Below are 20,977 nucleotides of genomic sequence, written 5' to 3'. Positions count from 1 at the left end.
AAAAGCAAGGCAGCGCGCTCCTCGCCCCGCCGGAGAGGGGTGGCCTGCTCCGGCCGCTGCATCCTGGTGCTGCTGAATGGCGGTGGCTTAAAAAAAAATTAAAAATATATATAAATTTATATAAGAGTTTTCCTAAGGCAGGCTAGAGGCGAGGCGGAGAGGAGCGGGCAGCTCTCCTTCCCCTCGGACTTCGGGCCGTGGCGAAGCGGGCCGGCGTTTCCACCGCGCTCCCCGAGCGGCGCAATTATTTGATCTGCAGATGTAAAAGGAATTTATTGTAACAACAAATATAGTGATGTCAAACCCCAACCTTGGATTAAAGCCGGCAGCCAAAGGGGAAGTGTATTAATTTCAAACAGCATCAGAGGCCAGCGCCTATTAGGACGAGCTATTCTTCAGACCCCCCCATCAGAATTAATCATTGGGAGTTAATTTGAAGCTCAGACAAGTTGCTGTTAATTTAGTGCAGGGAGGACGGGATGGAATAAAAAGCTGAGGTGCTGGCCGGGCCTCCTGGGTCTCATTAATCAGCGAGCTGAGACGGCCTGGCTTGATTACAATTTGCAAAAAAATTCATTAGAGCCTGGGCGATTGACAATTTTTCTCTCTGCCTGTGATCTGACTCATTAGGCAGCCAAATGAAAGCCATGATGATGGTGATGATGACAGCTATCAACCCCCTCGCTTGTTTATCTCCTTCTCCTCTGCCCCCCCCCCGCCGCCACCCCCGCAACCCGAGGGGCTCCCCCCTCCAGCCCCCAAATCCCTTTTTTTTTTTTTTTTTTTTTGGAAGGGGCGATGTGGGACACGCGACCCACGGAGTAAATAACTTTCCTGCGCCTGGGGCAGATGCTGTCTGGGGGGGGGGATTGGGGGGGGGGAGCAGCTGCTCCTCCCCAAAATACAAAACATCCCCCCCCCCCCCCCTTTTGGGGGGGGGTACGGCTGGGCTGCCGCTCGCCCCATCCGGCTGCGAGTTTCCAAGCTCGCTTCTCCCTTTGCCCCAAATAAATTTAAACATTAAAATAATAATAATAATAATAATAATAAAATAAAAAGCCCTCCGAAGAGGAGCAGCGCCGGGAAACCCGAGGTGGGGGGTTGGGGGGGGGTGGCCCACGCGTGTCCCCGCTCCCTCCCGTGCAGGAACGAAACCGAAAAAAAAAAAAAAAAATAAATCAGTGATGATAATTTTTAACGAGCCGAGGGAGCGGGCTGCGGCCGCGGCTGCCCAAAAGGCTGGGATGACCCGTGGGCTCCCGCTGGTCCCCGCGTGTCCGCGGCTGCCCGTGGGGTTGGGTCGGGGGGGGGGGTGTGTGCCGGCAGCCAGCAGTGCTGCGTCCTTTTTTCGGGTGAGAGAGGGGAGCGGGGACCCCCCCAAACACTCACACCCCCCCCCATCCTTCTTGTCCCCCTCAACCCCGGAGCCGCCGCCAGCCCCCTCCCCAAAATAATACAAATAATTAATAATTAATAATAAATAAACGATGACGGGCAGAGTGCCGAGCTGTGATTTACCCGCCGTTACCGGTTTAATTTTAACAACACCCCCCCAGCCTCGTTTTCCTCGGAAAATTGATGCTTTTTCACCCCCCCCCCCAAAAAAAAGACCCCGACCGTCCGGTTCCACCTGCAAGGATGCAGCCGGGATGCGTAAAACGGGGGGGGGGGTGGGAAACCAAACCACCCGGGATAAAAAGGATGCGGGAAAGGGGAAACGCGGGACCCTCTGGCACCCACCCCCCCCTACTCCGGGCTGCCCCTGCCCCAGGGAGAGCGGCTGTGCCCCCCCAAAACACGGGGCTGCCCGGGGACGGGGGGGGGGGTAGGGGTGTCCCTGCAACCCCGCCCCGTCGGGGCCATTCACATTTGTCTGCACGAAATAAAAAGCCTTTTTCCAGGCATTCCCTCCTCCCCTTAAAAAAAAAAAAAAACACAAGTTTTTGCCCCCCGCCCTGACAATAAATCGAAAATAAATAAAGAAAAAAAAAAAAGAGGCGAGGGCAGCATCGCTCCGCTCCGGCAGCGCAGGAGGGGAAAGGAAAATCAGCTCAGCGCCAAATCCTGGACAGAACAGCCGGGGGCTGCAGGGCTTGTTTTTTTTTTTTTTTTTGTCTTTTTTTTTTTTTGTTTCTTTGTCGGTTTTTATTCACAAGACTTAGTTCGCTTTTAAATTTCATAACTTATAAGGAAATAAGCTACATTGAAATAAATTAAACACAATAGAGAAGATCGTGCTTTTTTTTTTTTTTTTTTTTCTTTTCTCCCCCACCACCCCCCCCTCTCTTTTAAACATGGCTTGGTAGAATAGGCAAACCAAATCGACAGAAAGCCAGGCAAAAAAAATAGATTAAAAAAAAAAAAATTCGTCTCCCAGTGCCTGCCACTCAGCCATCAGAAATAAAACCAAACAATAAAAAAAAAAAGGCATGAAATGAAACTCCTAGTTTTCTTTCGTTTTGGTTCTCTTGTCTTTTTTTTTTCTTTTTTTTTTACCTTTCGCCCCCGATAAGAAACCCCCAAAGGTGGCTAAAGGGGGGGTTTTCGCTGGGGATGCCGAGTTGTGGGGTGGGGGGACGACAACGGGCAAATCGCCGCTGGATCCGACGCCGTACGGCATCCGCGCTCCCCATCGCAGCCAAGGCAGCACCAGTTACGTACAAAGTGGGGTTGGGGGGCGAGGTGGGGGGGCCGGCGTAAGAATAAATATCTGTCTGTCTCTTCCAGGGTTTGCTATCCCTGCTCCCAACCAAAAGAGTTTCCGAGCCGCTCGCCTTCGCCGCCTCTCGCTCGGCTCGGTGAGTGGAAAGTTTTGCTTCAAAGTTCGCTCGTGGCGGGGATTTGCCGTGCGCTCGCGTGGGATTTTTTTTCTTTTCTCTCCTCTTGTCGGCTGTTTGCTTTAGGAATTTTTTTTTTTTTTGCCGTTTTTTTTTTTTTAATTTTGTTTTTTTTTCGAGTAGGTTGCTTTTAAACCCCGATTTGGCAACTTTTCCCTGGAAAAAAAACCTCGCGGTTCCGAGCGTGGCGGGGGGGTGGAGGGGGAGAGATCAGGGTCGGGCTTGCTCCAGCTGCTGATGCTGACTCCTGATGGCAAACCTGCTGACGTGCACCGGGATGGGGACGACGATCTTAGGGTTTCGGGAAGGTTCCCCTGTCTTGGAGTTGGCGTTGCCCGCCTTGACCCGTTTCCATTTCGCCCGCCTGTTCTGGAACCAGATCTTCACCTGCACCTCGCTGAGTTTGAGGGCGTGAGCGATCTGGGACCTCTCCGTCAGGGACAGGTACTTTTTGCAGTGAAATTCCTTTTCCAGCTCCAGCAGCTGCTCGCTGGTGAAGGCCGTCCGCCTCCGTCGGTTTTTCCCCGTCGACGTGGTGTTGGCGGAACCGGGGGGGTTTTGGGGGTTCTCCTCCAGCGCCGTGCCAGAGTCCTCTTCCTTGTGAGCCGCCTGGCCGGGGATGTTGTCGTCCGAGCTGTAGTCGAGATCGCTGTCCATGGAGAAACTTTCCTCCTTGCCTTTCGCTTCCTCTTCTGCCTTGGCGTCCTCCTTCCCCTGGCCGCGGAGAGCCCCGGCTGGAAGGGAAGCGGGGGGCCCTTCGTTAGCATCTTTGCGTTAGCATCCTTTCGTTAGCACCCGCCACCCCTCGTCCCGCGGGGCCGAAACGGTTGGGTTCGGGCCGTGGTTTTTTGGGGCTCTTTTTTGGCGCATCTTTCAGTCGGATTGATTTTTTAAATTTTTTTTTTCTAATTTTTTTTTTAATTTTTTTTTTTTTTTCAAGATGCAGGGGTCAAAGCCCCCCTTCTCCCGCTACTCCCTTCCCCTCGGCCCTGCCCTCCTCCCCCATGCGTGTGTCGCCCCCCATTCCACCCCCGAGCCCGCACTCACCGAGGGAAGCCTGGACGGCGTCGGTGGCGGGGAAGGACAGGAGCCCCCCGTCCTTCCCCAGGAAGGTTTTAGCGTCGTCCCCGCCGCCCTCCGGGGCCATCCCTTCGGTTTTTTCGAAATTCCCCGGGGGGGCGAACTTCCTGGCGGTTTCTTGGTGCTGGGGGGAGGCGGGGAAGGTGCCGGGTAAGGTGGCCATGAGGGTGGAGGTGAGGGCCATGCCCTGGGCCAGGCTGGAGCAGAAACCGGCGGGCAAGCTGGGGAGCGGGTGGGGGTGGTGGGGGTGTGCGGGGGGCAGCGCCGGTTGCGGGAGAGCCGGGGGAGGCGGAGGGGGGGGCGGCGGAGGCGGAGGTGGGGGGTGCGGGAGGACGACGGGGCGGTAGGGCATGAACATGGGGTAACCGGTGTAGACGAAGTGGCCGGGGGCGGGCGGCGGGGGGCTGCCGATGAGGGAGTCGATGCTGAAGGCCGTGCTGCTTCCCAACGGGCGCTGCATCATCATCAGCGAGGGCTGGAAAGCCGCGCTCATGCCGATGCCGGCAGCGGCCGCCGTCCTTCCTCTTCCTCCTCTTCCTCAGAGCCGGGCAGCGCCGGGGCGGAGCGGGGCCCCGCACATCGGGGCTGCCCCCCGCCCGCTCCCGCCGCCGCCGCCGCTCTGCCCGCCCGCGCCCATTCACATTTTTTTTTTTTTGGAGGGGGTGGGGGGGGGGGGGGGAGGGGAGTGGCTGGGAAACCGGCCCGCCCCCACGTGGCCGCCGCCGCGGCGTCTCATTGGGCGAGAAGGAGCGGGGGGGTGGGGCCCAGCGGCGGAGACCACGCCCCTCCTCCCTTAGCCCCGCCCCCGCCCCTTTCCTCGTTCGCCGCCGCCTCCCGCTGGCCGGGACGGGGCGGCCCACGCGTGACCCACCCCCACGCGTGGGGTGCCCCCCGCGGGGCCTCGCACCCCACGGTGCCGTCGGGGACCCCCGTGGGGTCTCCCCCTCCTCCAGGGCGTCCGGCGTTCCCCATCAGACACCCATTCGGCGCCTGGAAAGCATCGAAACCCCTTTTTTTAAAAAAAAAAAAAAAAAAAAAAAATTATTCCTCCTCACCCCTCTCTTTTTTTTTTTTTTTTTTTTTTTTTTTTTCTAAGAGCCCCCAAATAGGCTCCATGTGGTTCTGGGTAAAGTCAGCCCCTGGCTTGGCTTTGAAATTGCTTCTGCAATTATGTAAAAGAGCCCATTCAGCAACACGGGGGGAATTAAAAGCGGCGGAGGGCTGCTCCCTTTTCTCCGGCGAGCCTCTCATGTTGGCCGGCTCAAAGCCTTTTCCAACACGACGTCTTTGGAGAGGACAAAAGCTGGAACAAAAAAAAAAAAAAAAAAAAAAAAAAGAAGAAGGAAAAAAAAAGGGAAAAAAAAAAAAAAGCCCCCAAACTTGTAAATTGAACGTCAAGGGAACTTTACGCGATTTCAAAGGCCATAAATAATGATAAAGGGACCAGGCGAAGAGGCAAACCCAGGCAATTAATGGAGGTTCCCAAGCAAAGATCAAGTGGTTTGGAAAATAAAATTAAATGCCAAAAAAAAAAAAAAAAGGGGGGGGGGGAAGAAAAAAAAAAGAAAGAGAAGGGGGCTGGCTGGGGGTGGGATCCCTCCTGCCTTTGGGAAGTTGAAGCCTTCCCGGGACAATGGAGCCGGCTGTGCCTCTGGGCTTGGTTTTTGGGGGGGCTTTGGGGTGCAAACCCCGATGAAAAGTGGCTTCTGGCTTGGGAGGGGTCCCCCAAAACCGAGGTGACCTGACCTGGCCTGGCCTGCCAGCTTGCGAAGCTCTCAACGACCCCCTCACTGCTTTCCAGCTAACTGATGCTCGTATTTTTTCGGGGAGGACAGCAGATGTCGGCCTGGGGACAGGGGCTGCGCACCCCAGGAGGAAGGGGACCCCCCCACCCTCATGGCAGCCGAGGATGGGGACAGGATAGGATTTTTTGGGCTCTGTCCCCCAAATCCTACCCCTCTCGGCCTGCCGCCCTCCAGGTCCCAAAACCCCAGAGGGTGAGGGAAGGGACCCCCCCTTCCAAAAGCACTGGGGGCTTTTAGCCCCCCCAAAAATGTACCCGTTGGGTTTTGTCCCCTGGGCCAGTTTAACCCTCTGCATTTCCAGCCACCATCTGAAACTTTTTTTTTTTTGGCACAAACAATTTGAGGGGGGGGTAGGTATTGCTTTTGGGCCTCAGTGCAGTTTCGCCGCCCCATCCCGCATCCAGCGCCCCCCGCCCCAGTTTTGCCACAGCTTTCGAGGTGCTGAGCCCCCTTGGGCACCGGGGCTGTGATTTTGGGGGTTCCTCCATGGTGAATTCCACGTTTTGGCAGGAGAACCCATTTTTCCCCCAGCGTTGCGGCAAACGGGACGGGGCGGATGGCTGCCGAAGACGGGGCAGCGAGGTGATGGGATGGGGGGCGTGTTATGTGTGTGGGCACAAGCTTTTTGGGGGCCTATCTCTGACTCCAAAGGACTGGGAAAAGTTTACTTATCCAGCTCATTTCCATATGTCCCGGCTCCGTCTTGCGGAGGCCACCGTATGTGTGGTAGCGCAATGCTCAGGATTTTTTATTTTTTTTTTCCCCCAGCGCAGCGCCGGCAAGGTTTTAATCTCCCCCGTGGACGCTTTGGAGCCGCACGTGTGGTTATTTCTCTCCGATTTTATTTTATTTTTATATTTTTTCCCCCCTTCCCATCATTCCGCAGGCATCGTCCGATTGCGGCCCCGCTCCTTCCCGCCGCCACGGATGCAGCCGAGCTAAAAGCCTCCGGCCACCCCCCTCCAAAAATCAGCAGCATCCCCGCTCCGTCCAAAACCCAACCGGAGCGAGCTGGAAATCCTCGTGGAGACGCAAAGCTTTGGTTTAAATAGAAAAGCGAGATGAGGAGGCAGAAAAAAAAGAAAAAATTAAATTAAAAAAATCATCTCTTTTCAGGAAAACGCGTTCGGTTGCGGAAAGGGGAGATAATTAGGCGCGGTAATCCGGCAGGGCATGGAAATGTGTACCAACACCCAGCTCCTGCAGCTGTTTTTATTGTCAGCCCCTCTTCAAAATTTGCCCACAAACAAGTGCCTTTGCAAGACGGCAGCATTATTTCAGACCAGAATAGGCTTTTTGTTCGGCACATAATTAGCTGGTTTTTTTTTTTTTTTCTTTTCCTTCTTCTTCTTCTTTTCCCGGAGAGGGGGAGAAAAAAAAAAAAAACCCAACCGAAACGTCGGCGATCTCTGCTTGTCGGAGAAGCAACCGGAGCGTGATTGTGTAAGAGGCAAGGGGGAGCACGGAGGGACCCCCGCCAGCGGTGGGACACGGCGAGAGCCTTTCCCAAGGATGCAAATCCCAGTGTAGGGTAGAAATTGGTATTTTGGAGGCGGGGGAGGCAGAAGCCCCTTTTCCCCCTGGGCCGGAGCGCGGATGCAGACGTGGTCCTGCGTGGCTCTGGCTGGAAACGTGGCAGCGAGACGCAGAGCAGGGATGGCTGAAAAGCAGGTTTTGCCCCCCAAAAAAACCCATTTCCCAGGAAAAGAGCATGGGATACGTGGAGGCATCTTTGAATGGGGCAGATTTTGGGGCGGCGGGGGGGGTTGTCCGTGATTCCGGCGGCCTCTTGGCCGGATGGAGCGTGCGCAAACTGAACCGTGGGCTTTTCCCCCAAAATCTGGGCGAGGAGGAGGTGACGGCTTTTTGGAGGGAAGGAGCGAAAGACTGGGAGGTGCGGAGGGAGAGGGAAAACTGGGGGGTGCTCAGCCCCAAACCCTTCGGGGCGGGGGTCTCTTGGGTGGCAGGGGTCAGGGCATCCCTCCAGCGGGACGGCGGCTCGGCCCGCCACGCGCCGTGGGTTTCCCGTGCCGTGGGTTTCGCGCTCCGTGGGTTTCCACGGAGCGCACGGGCCCATGCCCACCCTCCCACCGGGATGCAGGTGGGCCGCGTTATTTGGGGCAGGGTCCCTGAGGCTGCTGGGCCGTGGCGGGGAGGGGGGTGTCAGCCGGGGAGACGCTTTCCTGCGTGGCCGTGGGTTGGTTTTGGGGCTGCGGGAGCTGGGAGGAAGAGGGATGGAAGGATGGAGGGGTGGGGGGGTGTGGAGCAGGATTTGGCCCTCGGCAAGGGTGGGCTGGCTGGGGGCGGGGTGAGACCCACCGCCCCACGCGTGTCCGCGGGGCCATCCCGAGAAACCCCTCCCCGCCTGCCCCTTCAGCTTCCGAGCAGGGAAAGGGAAAAGAAAGAAAAAAAAACCCTAAACAAACGTCGCTTAATCCCATTAACTCCTTCGCGTGCTCCCGTTTGAACCCGTACCGGACTGGGAGCGGGGCTGCAGGGGACTCCCCCCACCCCCCACGCGGGACCATCCCCGCCACCTCGGCTCGGTCGTGGCTTTGGAGGTGGGGAGGGGTCCCCTCTCCCCACAACTTCCACCCCACGCACCGGTTTGTTTGGTTTTTTTTTTTTCCCCCTTGTGTTTTTTTTTTTTTAATTATTATTTTTTTTTCTGCGTTCGTCGGGGGGGGGGCAGTTTAACAAACTTGAAGGCGCTCGGGATTTTCGGGGTAGGAAAAGAGGAGGGTAAAAAGGTAAAACTAATGCCGTGCAGGTTAAAAAAAATAAATAATAATAATAATAATAAATAAATTTGGCTTCTGTAATCCTACTTCATATCCTGAAATTCGTTCGGATAAGGGAGAATCGGCGATTTTAATTTTTTTTTTTCCCTTTAAAATGGATGTATGTTCAGATAACCGGAGTCCAAATATTTCAAGGAAGGAGACCTGACCAAAACGCGTCGGTACGGAGAGATTCTCCCTGGCACTGGAGAACCACCCGCACGTCCCCTTTTCCTTGGAATACCGTGGAGAGACCGCGCAAAAAAAAAAAAAAAAAAAAAAAAAATCCCGAAGAAAATCTGAAATATTCCCAGGTCAGGGGGGCACCGTCTCATTAAAACCGGCGCGCTCCCGCAACTGCCCCGCCGACATTAAAGCGCAGTATTTTTCAATTAGAGCTGCCGAATTCAATCAAAATTCCATAGATTAGGATGAAATGAGGCATGGGTCATTTACAGGGGAATTTAATTGCAGAGCCATTAGACAAATAGTATATTTGCCATTCGCACGTTATCCATCATTTCAGACATCGAGAGAAGGGAAGAGCGAACGGAGCAGCGCTTCCCCGGCTCTGCCCGTAAACACTCCCTGGCCCCCCCCCGTCCCCCCCCGTCCCCCCCCAACCCGCCCCCCCCGCTCCTGATTATAGCTGGTTTCATTCGAAGCCGTGGGGGATTATAAATGTGCGCGCAATCAGGTTCATTAGGACTTCGGGGCGGGGGGGGGGGAGGGGGGGGAAGAAGGAGGGGAGAAAAAAAAAAAAAGGAAAAAAAATCTAATTTCTGATTTGTATTGCTTAAAAAAAAAAAATTAAAAAAAAAAATCAAATGCTATTTCATTACCGCGGCCACTTGATTACCCCGATGAGCCCCTTGGCAGCCGTCCAGGGGGTTGTGGGGAGCAAGCCCGGGATCCCCCCCCCACCCCCCCAACCGCCCCCCTCTGTCCTTGCAGCCCCCCCGCCTCCTGAGGGACCCGATCCTGGCAGCGGCTTCGGAGGGACCTGGGCTGGGGACGCACCCGACGGGTCGGCAGAGCCTTTTTTGTTTCTTTTCCTTTTTTTTTTTTCTCCCCCAGCCCCCCTTTTTTCCTTTGTTTTCTTTTTCCCCTCTTTTTTTTTCCTTTTTCTTATTTATTTATTTATTTATTTATTTTTGCGAGGGGAAGGTTTGTTTCCCCCTTACTTCTCCCCAGCCCCGACCGTTTAACCGGCTTCTCCCAAACAAGCGAGGTGCGGGCAGCAGGGCGGGTAATTCCCATTATTTGGAAATTTTCTTTCCCGCTGCCGGCCGGGACCATCGTTTGTGTGGTTTGGTGTTTTTTTTTTAATTTTATTTTTTTTTATTGCTGCAGGGTGGAAAACCAAGACGGAGCGGCCCCGCCACAAGAATAAAAAGGGCGAGGAGCGAAGATCTCGGATTTTTTTTTTTTAATTAATAGCAGCTTAATATTAACCGCTTTGCATAAAACAGGCGCATCCTGCTAGACTTACCCAAAATTAAAAAAAAAAAACAGAACAAAAAAAAAACCCCAGGAAAACTTTAATTTCCCTCAAATGTATGGTGTGCGCAGCGCTGTGTTAGCTGCCTCAGTAATTTAATTGGAATGAAACGTGAAAAATGTGTCTCTTCTTTTTTTTTTTTGCTTTTTTTTTTTTTTTTTTGGAGGAGGAGTGGGGGGAGAATTTATGCATCGCTTCCTGGAAATCTCATTGTCTTAACTCGCAGCCTCCTGCGTTCTGTTTAGCAGGCGTAATCGCATTTTTATGTGTCTCCGTATTAGCAGTTAATGTGACCTCCCGTCTAGAGCTGCTGGAAGGGAGGAGAAAAAAAAAAAATTAAAATTAAAAATAAAAATGATCCTTTCCCATAACATCGGCATCAAAACAGGAGGGGAAAAAAACCCAGGAAAAATTAAAAAAAAATTAATAGATGTGTGCCCAAATGCTTCTCTGCCTGCTCTCCAAAGTTATCAGCCCACGCAGGGGAGTGGGAGCATCATCCCACCGCCGCCACCCGAGCGGCTTAAACCGAGGGAAACCCCCCAAAACCCTTAAAAGTGATTTTTTTAAAACATTTTTCTCCTTTTCCTCTTTTTTTTTTTTTTTTTTTAGAGAGGTGTTTTCGCGGTGTCGCCCCCCCCACCCCGCGCCGTTCCCGCGTGGGCGGCCGGAGCCTTCGCATCACCTCCTCCGTGGGTACCGGCCCCCCCCGCCCCGCCATCAGCCGTGCCCAGGGCGCCCCCTGCGGGCCGCGGGGCGCCGCGCAGCCAGCGGCAACCCACGCGTGTCCGTGCCCCCCACCACCCCCGGCCCTCCCCTCCTCCCAGCCCCCCAGCACAGACCTCTGTGTTTTGTTTTGGTTTTTTTTTATTTATTTTTTCCCCCTCTTTGATATGGATTTTTTTTTTCCCTAGTGTTTTTTGCAGGATTGGGGAGGTGAGGTCATGGGATTTTTTTTTTTTTTTTTGGGGGGCTGAGTGGGTGCGATCACCTGGTGGGACTCTATCTCCATGCAAACTTGCCCGATAGGGATGTAAAACATCTCATTCTTCCGCCTGGGGGGGACCACACAAAAGATGAAAGGCTCGTGAGAGGCACCAAAATTTCGATTGGGCTGCTTCAAACGCACAGCGACCCAGCCAGGATGTGTTTTTCCCTAAATCCCTTTCAATTCTCCACCCCGCCCCCTGCTCTGACCACCGCAACAAACCGCGAAGCAAAGCGGTCACTAAAGTCACGAAGTGCCCGGTCTCAAGGTGTCAGGGAGATTTGCCATGGGGCTTTGCGTTCCCGTGCGGGGCAGGGCACAGGCACCGGAGGTGGGGACGAAGATGCCCGTACCCATCTGCATACCAGACAGATTTATTTATTTTTTAATTTATTTTTTAATTTATTTTTTGGGTCTGGTTTACCATCTATATTACCGCCACCGGATATCGCATCCTGCTAACGGATTCTGACCCCCAGCCTGCCCGCGCCGCTCGTGTGGGAGAGCGATCCCGGGGGATTTGACGCCCACATGGGCCCGATTCCGGCCGTGGCGCGCACCCGGGGACCCCCACCGCTCGGCAGCGCTCCTTCAGAACGAGCGCTACTCGTACCTGCGGCACGCTCGTCACCATTACTAACCGTTTTATTCCTCTTTATAATCTATTTAAAGCACAATTAGGAAAAAAAAAAAATCGATACAAAGTTACAGGTGAAAGCAAGTTTGAGGGAAAAACGACCGTTTATGACGAAAAGCGGTGCGCGGCTGACGGAAACGGCCGCCACCGCGCTGCGGTGAGGCTGGGGTCCCCTCAGAGCACGACTCCTTCGGGCTCCAGCAGCAGGTAGTCACGCAGCGGCTTGGGGACGGGCAGCGAGGGGATGAGGCAGTGGCATTCGCTCCCGAACTTTTTCCGAATGGCCGAGCGGCATAAATGTTGCAGGCACCGGACTGCACCCACCAGCCGGAAAAAGGACTCGTAGAATAGTTGGTGCTGCTGCAAAGGGAGAAGAGAGGGGGAAACAAAAAACAAAAATCCATGAGCACCGCTCAGTTTTAAATTTTTTTCTCCGCTAAAAAGAATAAAAATTAAAACTCTGGGTGGGCAAAGCCAGTGTCTCCTCACCTGAAACACCTCCTCCGGCACGGCCTCGGCCCACTTCTCGGAGACGGGGATTTGCGCGTAGGAGTTGAAGAGGATTTCGATGATCTCCGGCACGGCCGCGCAGGACCGCAGCACCTAGGCGTGAGCGAGGCGGTGAGCGCCGCCCTGACGCGCGGCTGCGGCCCTCGCGTCGTATCGACGTTTTTTGGCTCGTGCATGATAAGCCGGGATAATATTTTCTTTATTTTTCAAATAAAGCCCCCCTGGCTTTTTTATTTCCCAAAGCCACCCCAACCCTGACCGCAAAATCCAGGCGCGAGGGGCTGCGCGGGGGCCGTTTTGGGGTGGGTACCTTGCCGAAGGCGGGGGGCCATATCCTCTGGGAGCCGTGGTTGAGCAGCAGCTGGACGGCGAGGTGGGGCCGCAGCTCCCTCTTGAAGGCGGCGTTCTGCAAGGCGCAGCCCAGCGGGGAGACGCCGTTGTAGTCGATGGCGTTGACGTCGGCCCCGCGCCGCAGGAGGAAACGCGCCAGGCAGGCGTTGGCGGCCCCGCAGGCCTTGTGCAACGGGCTCCTCCGCGTCTCATCCCGGGCGTCGATGTCAGCACCGTGGGAAGCCAGCAGCCGGCAAAGCTGCAGGCAGCCCTCGCCGGCGCCTGGCGGCTGCTCGCAGAGGATGCCGAGGGCCGTCTCCTCCCGCGCGCTGCGCGCGTCGACGCTCGCCCCGTGCCGCAGGTAGAGGCGGGCATGGTCGCAGAGGCAGTGCCTGGCCGCCACGTGCAGCGCGGTCTCCCCGCTTTCCTCGCTGGGCAGGTTGACGGTGGCTCCGTGTCTCAGCAGGAGCTTGGCACATCTGCAAAAAGATGGGGAAGCTCTAGGGTGCACCACCTAGATGGGTTTTTTGGGGGGCGTGGGCTGGAGTGGGAGGCACAGGGGATGATGGGGTGGGAGGTGGCATGGGGTGAGAATGGAGATCAGGCTGGAGCTGGGCTCCCATGGGAGTTGTGCACTTAATGATTTTTGGGAGGGAGCAGAAGAGGCTGGGGAGGGTGACCCTGTGCGCTGGTGCCCACCATGGCAGTGACGATAATGGTGGTTTGGGCAACGTCTCCCTCTCGTCCTTGACCAGTAGCAGCCATGAATGGTCATCCTTGACCAGCATCATCCATGAATGGTCATCCTTGACCATCCTTGATCATCATCATTCATGAATGGTCATCCTTGACTCATCGGGGTCCCACCATCCTAGACCCACCAGGGAACAGTGGTCAGGCTGTGATGGGAACCCACCCCTTGGCTGATATCAACAGAGCTTCTCAGCTGAAAACATCTTAAACTTTGTCTCCACCTTAATCTGTGCTGGGACTGAGCTGGCATGGAGGAAGACCCTTGGTAGCACCTCTGTGGAGCAGAAGAGCTCAGTATGGTTTCGCTTGGGTACAAAAACGGGTTCCTTTTCTCCCGTTAAGGGACCCAGACACTTGTGTTGGGGTCCCACCCCAGAAAGGAGAAAAGAATTATATTTTATGCCTATCCTGAAAAGAAACACCTTCGCAGGTGGTTTACATCTGTCGAAACGAGTTTTGCCGGCTTGTTTGGCACCCAATGATGACGGAGTGGCAGCACCTGCAGTTCCCAGGAGGAATAAATCAGGGTGAGCAATCCTCCCTCTCCTAAATTGCTGCTCCCACCTCTCCTTTCCTCTGTATTCAGTCTGTGTGGTTGTGAAGAAAGGTAGAGGAAGAGGAGCCCTGGGGAGGAAGGTTGGTACTAGGGCTTGTCTTGCTGAGTGGGTTTTTTTTTTTGGCGCTTGTTGTTGGTCGGTAAAACTTTGGAATGGGGTGGGAGTCTGTTGCTGGAGCAAAGCAGACCGCGACTTCATTATGTTTACCGGTCTTGTCCGTCCTTGACAGCGGGGATTTGTGGCCCTAATTGTAACGACTCTCTTGGGACCTCTCCGGGTTAGCGTAATCCTAACACCGCGGTGAGCTCTGGCACTCTAAAATGATGTATTTGGGGTAACCCAAGAGATGATTCTGCAGGGGGAAAAATGGAAAAAAAAATTCTAATTTGGGTGGAAAACATACAGCAGCCTAGTCCAGGAGAAAAATCTTTCTTCCCCCCCCCACCATTAGATCATACTTAAAGTATCTCTACCCCTTCCCAAGCAAGGAGATAGCTGTGCCTGGAGACCCTGAGCACAAGCACCGCGCTGGTTTTGCCGAGCGCTGCATATCGAGCGAGCCCAGGCTGAAGATTTACACCCGCGCAGGTGCGAGAGGGGGGAATATTCCTTTCTTCGTTCCCAGGTGAAGGGTGGTACGTCACGGGTTGCCTGCAAAGCCAAGAGTCGCGTCCAACCCAGCATCCTCGCTCTGCTGTGGGGATTTCCCTTCCTGGGAGTTCAACTACAGGGAGTTGGGTTCCTCTTGGCCTCCTGCTAGGCATCCCAAATATCCTTCTGGGAATACCAGGGTGAAATTCCCAGATGCTATTTTCCTCAATATTTATTCTTATTTATCATCAAGTTCAATGGCCAACTTGTTGGAAGAAACCCGAGTGAGTTTATATTGAATTTTCCCCCTGGATGCTCTTCCCTTGGCCAAGAGGGCATGTCAGCAACGGGAGATCTCCTCCGGCGAATGGAAATGGCGGACCCTGTGAGGGGCACGTGCCTCGTGTTGGGATGTCTGGGGCATCGGCAGGTGCCAGGTAGTTGTCATTCGTGTTTGCTGGCGATGGGCTCTTGTTTTAGCCTCGAATCTCTGCTCAGGAACTCGTACACTCTAGTACTCCATGAGCATTTCTGACTACTTGAGGTTTTTTGGGTTCTGTGTTTTGTTGTTTGTGGGTTTTTTTTTTTTTTTTTTTTTTTTGACACCCTGCTGCTCACCACCAGGTTAAACTAAAATCCCAGGTTCACCTCGTGCTGGGGTCCTGGCTCAAATGAACAGGATGAAACGATTCAGGGTTTATTTTCCTTCTTCGTCCATCGATGGAGTTGGGGCAGGATGTGGCCATCATGCTCCTCTGCCCTCTTGCTGCTGTTGGCCATGGCTTTCAGTATCTCAATGGGATGCAGCTCTACTTTGGGGTGGGAAAGTGGGATTTAGCTTGAAATGGGATGCAACCAATAACCAGCAGGAGGTTGGGGCTGTGGAAGCTGGAGGAAAATTCCTGTCCCAAAAACTTGCCCAGGCCCTCAGTTTTCTTAAGGAAAAAAAATCTTTTTTTTTTTTTTTTTTTTTCCCTCCCTTCCTGCGGTTGGAGCAAGGCTTTCTGTACTTGGAAAACCAGCTTTTCCCAGGCCTGGCTCTGAAGGCAAGGATTATTCCCATTAATTTCCTACAAGGGGGAGAATGGAAGTCTGTTTTTCTTTAAAAGATTAAGATCTTTTCGGGTGCGGAGGGCTGGTTTTGTGTTTTAGCTACGCTAATCGGAGCAGACTACGAGATTTAGCACTAGATGATGCTAAATGCCGGCTTTTAAAATTACCTGTCTTTTTTTTTTTTTTTTTTTTTTAATTTGTAGTAACGCTTCCTCCCGGCAGCCAAAAGGGCATCGTGTCTGGGCTTGCGCTGGAGTAGCCAACAGGTGCCACGGGGTTGGATCCACCAACAGAGAGTGGGTGCGGGTAGGTGCTCATTTGGGAACCTTGCTATCTTGACAGCGTTGCCTTGGTAGGTACCCGCCTTCCAGGTTGGCTCCTGGTTTGTTTTTTTTTTTTTGGTGTTTTTTTTTTTTTTTTGGTAACTCCTCCCATGATGAGCTATCGTCATCCAACGTCCCCAAAGCCAAACCCGTCCTGTCTCCCCGAGCTGGCTGCTCTCTCCCTACGCCATCATTTATTGCATGGAGCCCCTCAGACGCCGAGTCTCCTCCTGCGTTGACTCATCCCACCATTTATCTCCCGTCCCGCAGAGCTAGAGGCTTGAAGTCGGAAGTTGGTTCCCATTTCAGCTCTTGGGGTGGAGAAGGAAGCTTGAAGAAGTGAATCCAAGGGCGTCACTCAACTGTAAGCCCAAGTTGCACTGAGGCAGGGGTGGCATCTCCCTTTCTCACCCCTTGGCTTGACGAAGCCCTCTTCCCTACATGGAAGGCTAGGGAAGGCAAGCCCCGGGAGATTTATCTCCCTGGTCGCATGGGAAACCTGGGATCTTCAGGGAGCTTTTTCTGACTTGTGGATCTGAAGGTGGTATTGGCCATCCCTTGTGCTGCAGGTACCGCCATGGGAGGCGGCGGCTGCATCCCGCATCCCTGCAAAGCTGCCCATGCTTTCCTGCCACCCCACGCCTGCTTTTCCCCCTGGCACCGCCGGGAGAGTTGAAACTCTTCCTCTCCCCCTCAATTATTTTTATTTATTTATTTATTTTTTTCCTGGGATGCCAATAAAGGCAGACTCCTTTAATCATCCCGGCTTTAAGAGGGAAACGGGAGAGCGCCAGGGAGAGAGTGCAGTGAATTTAGAGACTCATCTTACCCCACCATGTTAATTATCTCCGCTGTAAAAAAGAGGTCAAGGAGAGGAACTCTACTAAATAGGCCGACGTTGGCATGAACAGCTCCTAAAGTGAAGAAGGTAAGACTGAACTTTACTGGAACTTTTTTTTTCCATCTCTTCAAAAAGCTCCTAGATTAAAGCTCTTGATATCCTTTTTGTTGAAATCTCATGGATTCTGAAGCTCAAATGGCTGGAAGGAAGCCCAGATAATTTTTTTTTATCCCAGTCACTGAGAGGCTCAAAGGTTTTAAGTCCTGCCCCCATGGTGAATTGCCGAGTAGATGGGAATACAGAAGAACCTGGCACATAGGTGTTCTGGCCATTGTTATCGAGAGGGAGAAAAATAAAATAGCTCTCTATGTAGGTCAATGACCTGCTCTTTATTGTTAGTAAAAAAATTAAGGATGACCTAAAATCTACTACTTGACAAAAAAAAAAATTAAAAAATAATTTAAAAAAAAAAAAGGTGAGGTAAAGTAGTCTCCCCCTAATCAAAGAGGAAATGTTTGTGTTACCTACAGCTTGACCTCCTCGGTATCTAACTTTAGCAAAGTCTAAACCTCAAACCATGTCTGAAATGTCTATTAATTTTTGATCTTTCAAGGGAGTTGGCTCAGTTATCGTAGCAGCCCCTGTCGTGCCAGGTAGCGTGGTTAAGGGTCTCTTGGCATTTCCATTTTAAAGCCCCGATAGTCAAGGGCTCGGCACTCCAATGTTGCGTCCGTCTGATCCCCGCGTTGTCGTTCGCTGGCTCACCTGCCATCCCCCTCCGTCCTTCCGGGGGAAATAACATGTAAATTGGTGACAATGGCTCATTTTTAATATCTATATATATATTTTTTTTTTTCCTAAGCTGGGAAGCACCTGGCCAAAACCAGGACACTTGGACCTCTGTGGGCCATGGGGTCTTCTCCACGCACCAGGTTGGTTTATGTGCCTCGTCTCTACAGGGGGAGAACAAGTTGGTGAAGCCTGAAATACCTCACTGGGCCTCTTGGGATGGCTTGGGGTTTGGAGAATGAAGGCTTGAAGGTCAAAAGGGAGCTTGGGTGAAGGAATTAAAACCAGCTCCTTATTCATGATGAGGGCTGCTTGTAGCTCCTTCCAACCCTCATCACACCAACAATGCATTTGATTCATCCTTAGATTTTTTTTGGCTGAAGCAAAATTAGTTTAATGCTTGATTTTTGGCCGTCTTGCAGAAACCCTTTTTTTGGAAGCTGGGCTCAAGATATTGATGTCTGTAAAATTTTCCTTTCTGGATTCTGGATGTTTTCCTTTGCAGAGCTCCTTCCCTGACACGCGGCCCCCATACACTGGATCTGTAGTGGGAACCTTTGCCTTCACTGCCTACTCCCGCCTGCCGGAAGGGGAGAGGACTGAAGCTGGGGTGGCTTTTCCCTGAAGCTGAAAATCGCTATGGCCCTAAGGATTTTCATCAGGATGTCAAGGGACCGAGCTCTCTATAGGAAAGAGGAGAGGGGGGCAGGGTGGGAAATAATCCCAGTTCCTTGGGTCTGATGACTCAGGCACTTCAAGTCCTACTGAGACACGTGCACAAGAAAAGATGATTTTTCAAGACAACGTTATGCTCATATTTGTGTGATGCTGATGCTGAGAAGACATCCCATCCCTTCCTTACAGCCCTGGGGTGCTGGGATTTTTAGGAGGACTGGGCACCCTGACCAGCACCGACAGCCCTTGTGGATGCGGTTGGCACCAGGCTGAGGAATGCGGGAGGCTGGGGTGACCGATGTGCCCCATGACCAGACCCATCCTGAGCATCTCCTGGTGGGAAGTGTGCCGGGCCTGGGATGTGGGATTTTAGGGAGAAATCAGAAAAGAGGAGGAAGGAAAAGCATGTGGCGCTGGGCTGGGCTGCTCCTGTCTGTGGGAAGGAGACCTGGGCCGTGTGATGCGCCCTGCGCCAAAATGTCCCTTTTTTTGGCGAAGGCCGAGCGTGCCGCAGCAGCCGACGCAGCCCAGAGATACGGGAAACCTCGGTGGGCGTTGCGGCGGAGACGGCGAAAGCACAGGGGATGGGGAGCGAGGTTACCGATGGCAGGGAGGATGATGATGGGGACCCTCTCCTTACCCCAAGGAGCCTTGGGTGGTGCAGAGGTGCAGGGGGGCCAGGCCCTCGTCGCTCTGCAGGTTGGGATGGGCCTCGTGCTCCAGCAGCAGCTCGAGGCAGTCGGCGTGCCCACCCAGGCAGGCTTCGTGCAGGGGCGCGCGCCCTCCCGGCGCCAGGTTGGGGTCAGCGCCTCGCCGGAGGAGGTGGCGCAGGCAGGCGGCGTGGCCGTGGCGGGCGGCGAGGCACAGCGGCGTGGTCAGCTCCTGCTTGTACTCCAGCGACCACAGCCCTGCAGGGAGGAGGGAGAGGGGCTGGTGGCGTGCTGGGGGATCCCAGCCCGTTTTTCCCATCCCTCCTTGGCAACTTTAGGGGTTTGGGGGAGAACCTGGGTGCCGTTGGCGAGAGGGGAAGCAAAACCCCCACCAGCGCACCCGGGAGCGGGATTTCGTAACAGTGTGAGTTGGCTGGAGCAAAGGAAAGGACGTTTCCCATCGGCTGTGGGCCCATCGCTGTGCCTGGTGAGCAACTGGGGCCAACTGGGGTCAGGAGGCACTGGGTACCAGTACCCTGGGAGCATCCTATTCCTGCCAGGCTGCTTCTTTCAGTTTTATATTCTTTTCTCTTTTTTTTTTTTTAAGTTTCTTTTTTTTTAAGTTTCTTTTTTAAATTTTTTTTTCTTCATTCCCAATTCGGGTAGCAAGCCCAGAGTCGCAGAGTGCCCCCATCCCAGCTTGGAAAAACAATGCGGATGCACACTTTTTACACTTCCTTGCCCCTCCACTGGGTTAGCATGTGCGGAAGAGGAGAAAATAATAAAAATAATAAAAAAGCGCTGAATGCTTATGGCGAGGGCTGTGGGGCACAACCAGAAACCCATCTCAGTAGCAGGCTCTGTAAAAGCAGTGTTACGCACTTAAATGCACCACTTCTCCTACTTGGGGTTAGTAAACACCTGTTTTTTGGTTGTTTTTTTTTTTTTGGGGTTTTAAAATTTTTTTTTTTTTAGGTTTTTCCTTAGGCCTGTAAAGGAAAAGGTACCTGAGAGTCCGTAAGACGCTTGGCTCTTCGCCTGCCACTCCAGCTCATCTTTACTGAGCTCAAAAACCAGGTTGACGTCTTGATAGTATCGGTCGGTCAGGGCCTCGAGGCTCCTCAGGTCACCCGTCACCAGGGCCGTGTAATACCTGGCGGCGGGAGCCGTCGGAGGACGCTCCGAATCCAATTTGGGGGAAATGTGTAGTTTTTCTGTTACGGGTCCCGGTAACTCGCCCATTCCCACGTGCGTAGGTCCTAGCTGGGGGGGTCGATGGGGTTTTATAGTTCATTGTTTCCATCCTCCTGGGCTCATTGTCGAATTATAATCCAGTTCAAGCTCTATTGTCGGCGGATTTTTAACTCTGGCGGGGTCGGGTGATGGCAGGCGGGCGATATGATGCAGGTCGAACGGTCGTGTGGCAGCACCTCTCAGATGAAATCGCTGGGTTTAGTTGCAGGCAGCAGCTTGGGTGTTTTAGGCTGGGAGTGAAAAAAAACCCCAAATTATCCAGATCCTGTCTGCCCATCCCCATATAACCTTATTCACATGCTCCGAGCTCTGAGAGTGGTTTTTTAACTCTGCCTAACACCATAATTTATTATTTTTTTAATTTTTTTCTTTTTTCAAGGCACTCGTACCCATTTCCAGTCTTGTGGTGGAAAAATCAGAGCATTGCATTAGCGCTTGGCCGCAGCCAGCGAGGTACAAATCCTCCCAGGGCTTCAGCAGGAGGAGCCGCTCTCCTCGCCGATGCCTTGTATAGATGAGACGAAAGCGCCCAGCCTCTGCTGCGGGGATGGATGCCAGCGGAGCATCCCGGCTCACGCCTCCTTTCCCCAAGGTCATGGGAGAAGTCCATGGCGGGGATGAGAATAGACCGTGGCGTCTCGTGACTCGGAGGCTCTGGGTGACACAACCCTCCTGCCCTACATCCACTGGGAGGGGGACAAACATGATCCAAGAGGATCTCGGGAAGAGGTATCAAAGCAATTTGATGAGGGAGGGCTGCTGGAAGCCTTGTGTGGGGTCAACCTGGGGCTGGAAGAAATGTTTGGGACCTTCTCTGTAGCCTTCTGCAAGTGGGGACCTTGCTGGGCTTCTGCAGGTGACCATGAGCATGCTTGTGCCAGCCCCAGGTCAGGAGATTTTATATATATATAAAATTTTTTTGTGTGTGTGTGTTTCCTCAGCTGCAGTGACTCCCAGCCATCTGGCCCTGGAGACCAAAGGAAGAGCATGGAGCCCCCCCCCAAAAAAAAAAAAAAATCAGTG

General features: G+C 53.4%; 2 protein-coding genes across 2 annotated transcripts; both read right to left on the bottom strand.

The window, feature by feature from the left end:
• Positions 1-2,135: 2,135 nt before the first annotated feature.
• On the bottom strand, positions 2,136-4,488 carry GBX2 (gastrulation brain homeobox 2). The gene is made up of 2 exons (XM_086751021.1): positions 3,885-4,488; positions 2,136-3,571 (listed from the first exon to the last, which is right to left on the bottom strand). The coding sequence occupies exons 1-2, from the start codon at positions 4,408-4,410 to the stop codon at positions 3,048-3,050; spliced, it is 1,050 nt and encodes a 349-aa protein (XP_086607147.1). The 5' UTR covers positions 4,411-4,488; the 3' UTR covers positions 2,136-3,047.
• Positions 4,489-11,364: 6,876 nt separating this feature from the next.
• ASB18 (ankyrin repeat and SOCS box containing 18) lies at positions 11,365-20,161 on the bottom strand. Its single transcript, XM_086750394.1, has 5 exons — positions 19,708-20,161; positions 18,691-18,958; positions 12,449-12,947; positions 12,118-12,231; positions 11,365-11,988 (listed from the first exon to the last, which is right to left on the bottom strand). The coding sequence occupies exons 1-5, from the start codon at positions 19,940-19,942 to the stop codon at positions 11,803-11,805; spliced, it is 1,302 nt and encodes a 433-aa protein (XP_086606520.1). The 5' UTR covers positions 19,943-20,161; the 3' UTR covers positions 11,365-11,802.
• Positions 20,162-20,977: the final 816 nt, after the last annotated feature.

Source organism: Chlamydotis macqueenii, chromosome 6, assembly GCF_036417535.1.
Source record: "Chlamydotis macqueenii isolate bChlMac1 chromosome 6, bChlMac1.mat, whole genome shotgun sequence".
Taxonomy (NCBI): Eukaryota; Metazoa; Chordata; class Aves; order Otidiformes; family Otididae; genus Chlamydotis; species Chlamydotis macqueenii.
The sequence above is the reverse complement of the archived record's forward strand: the minus strand, read 5'-3'. Positions and strand labels throughout refer to the sequence as shown.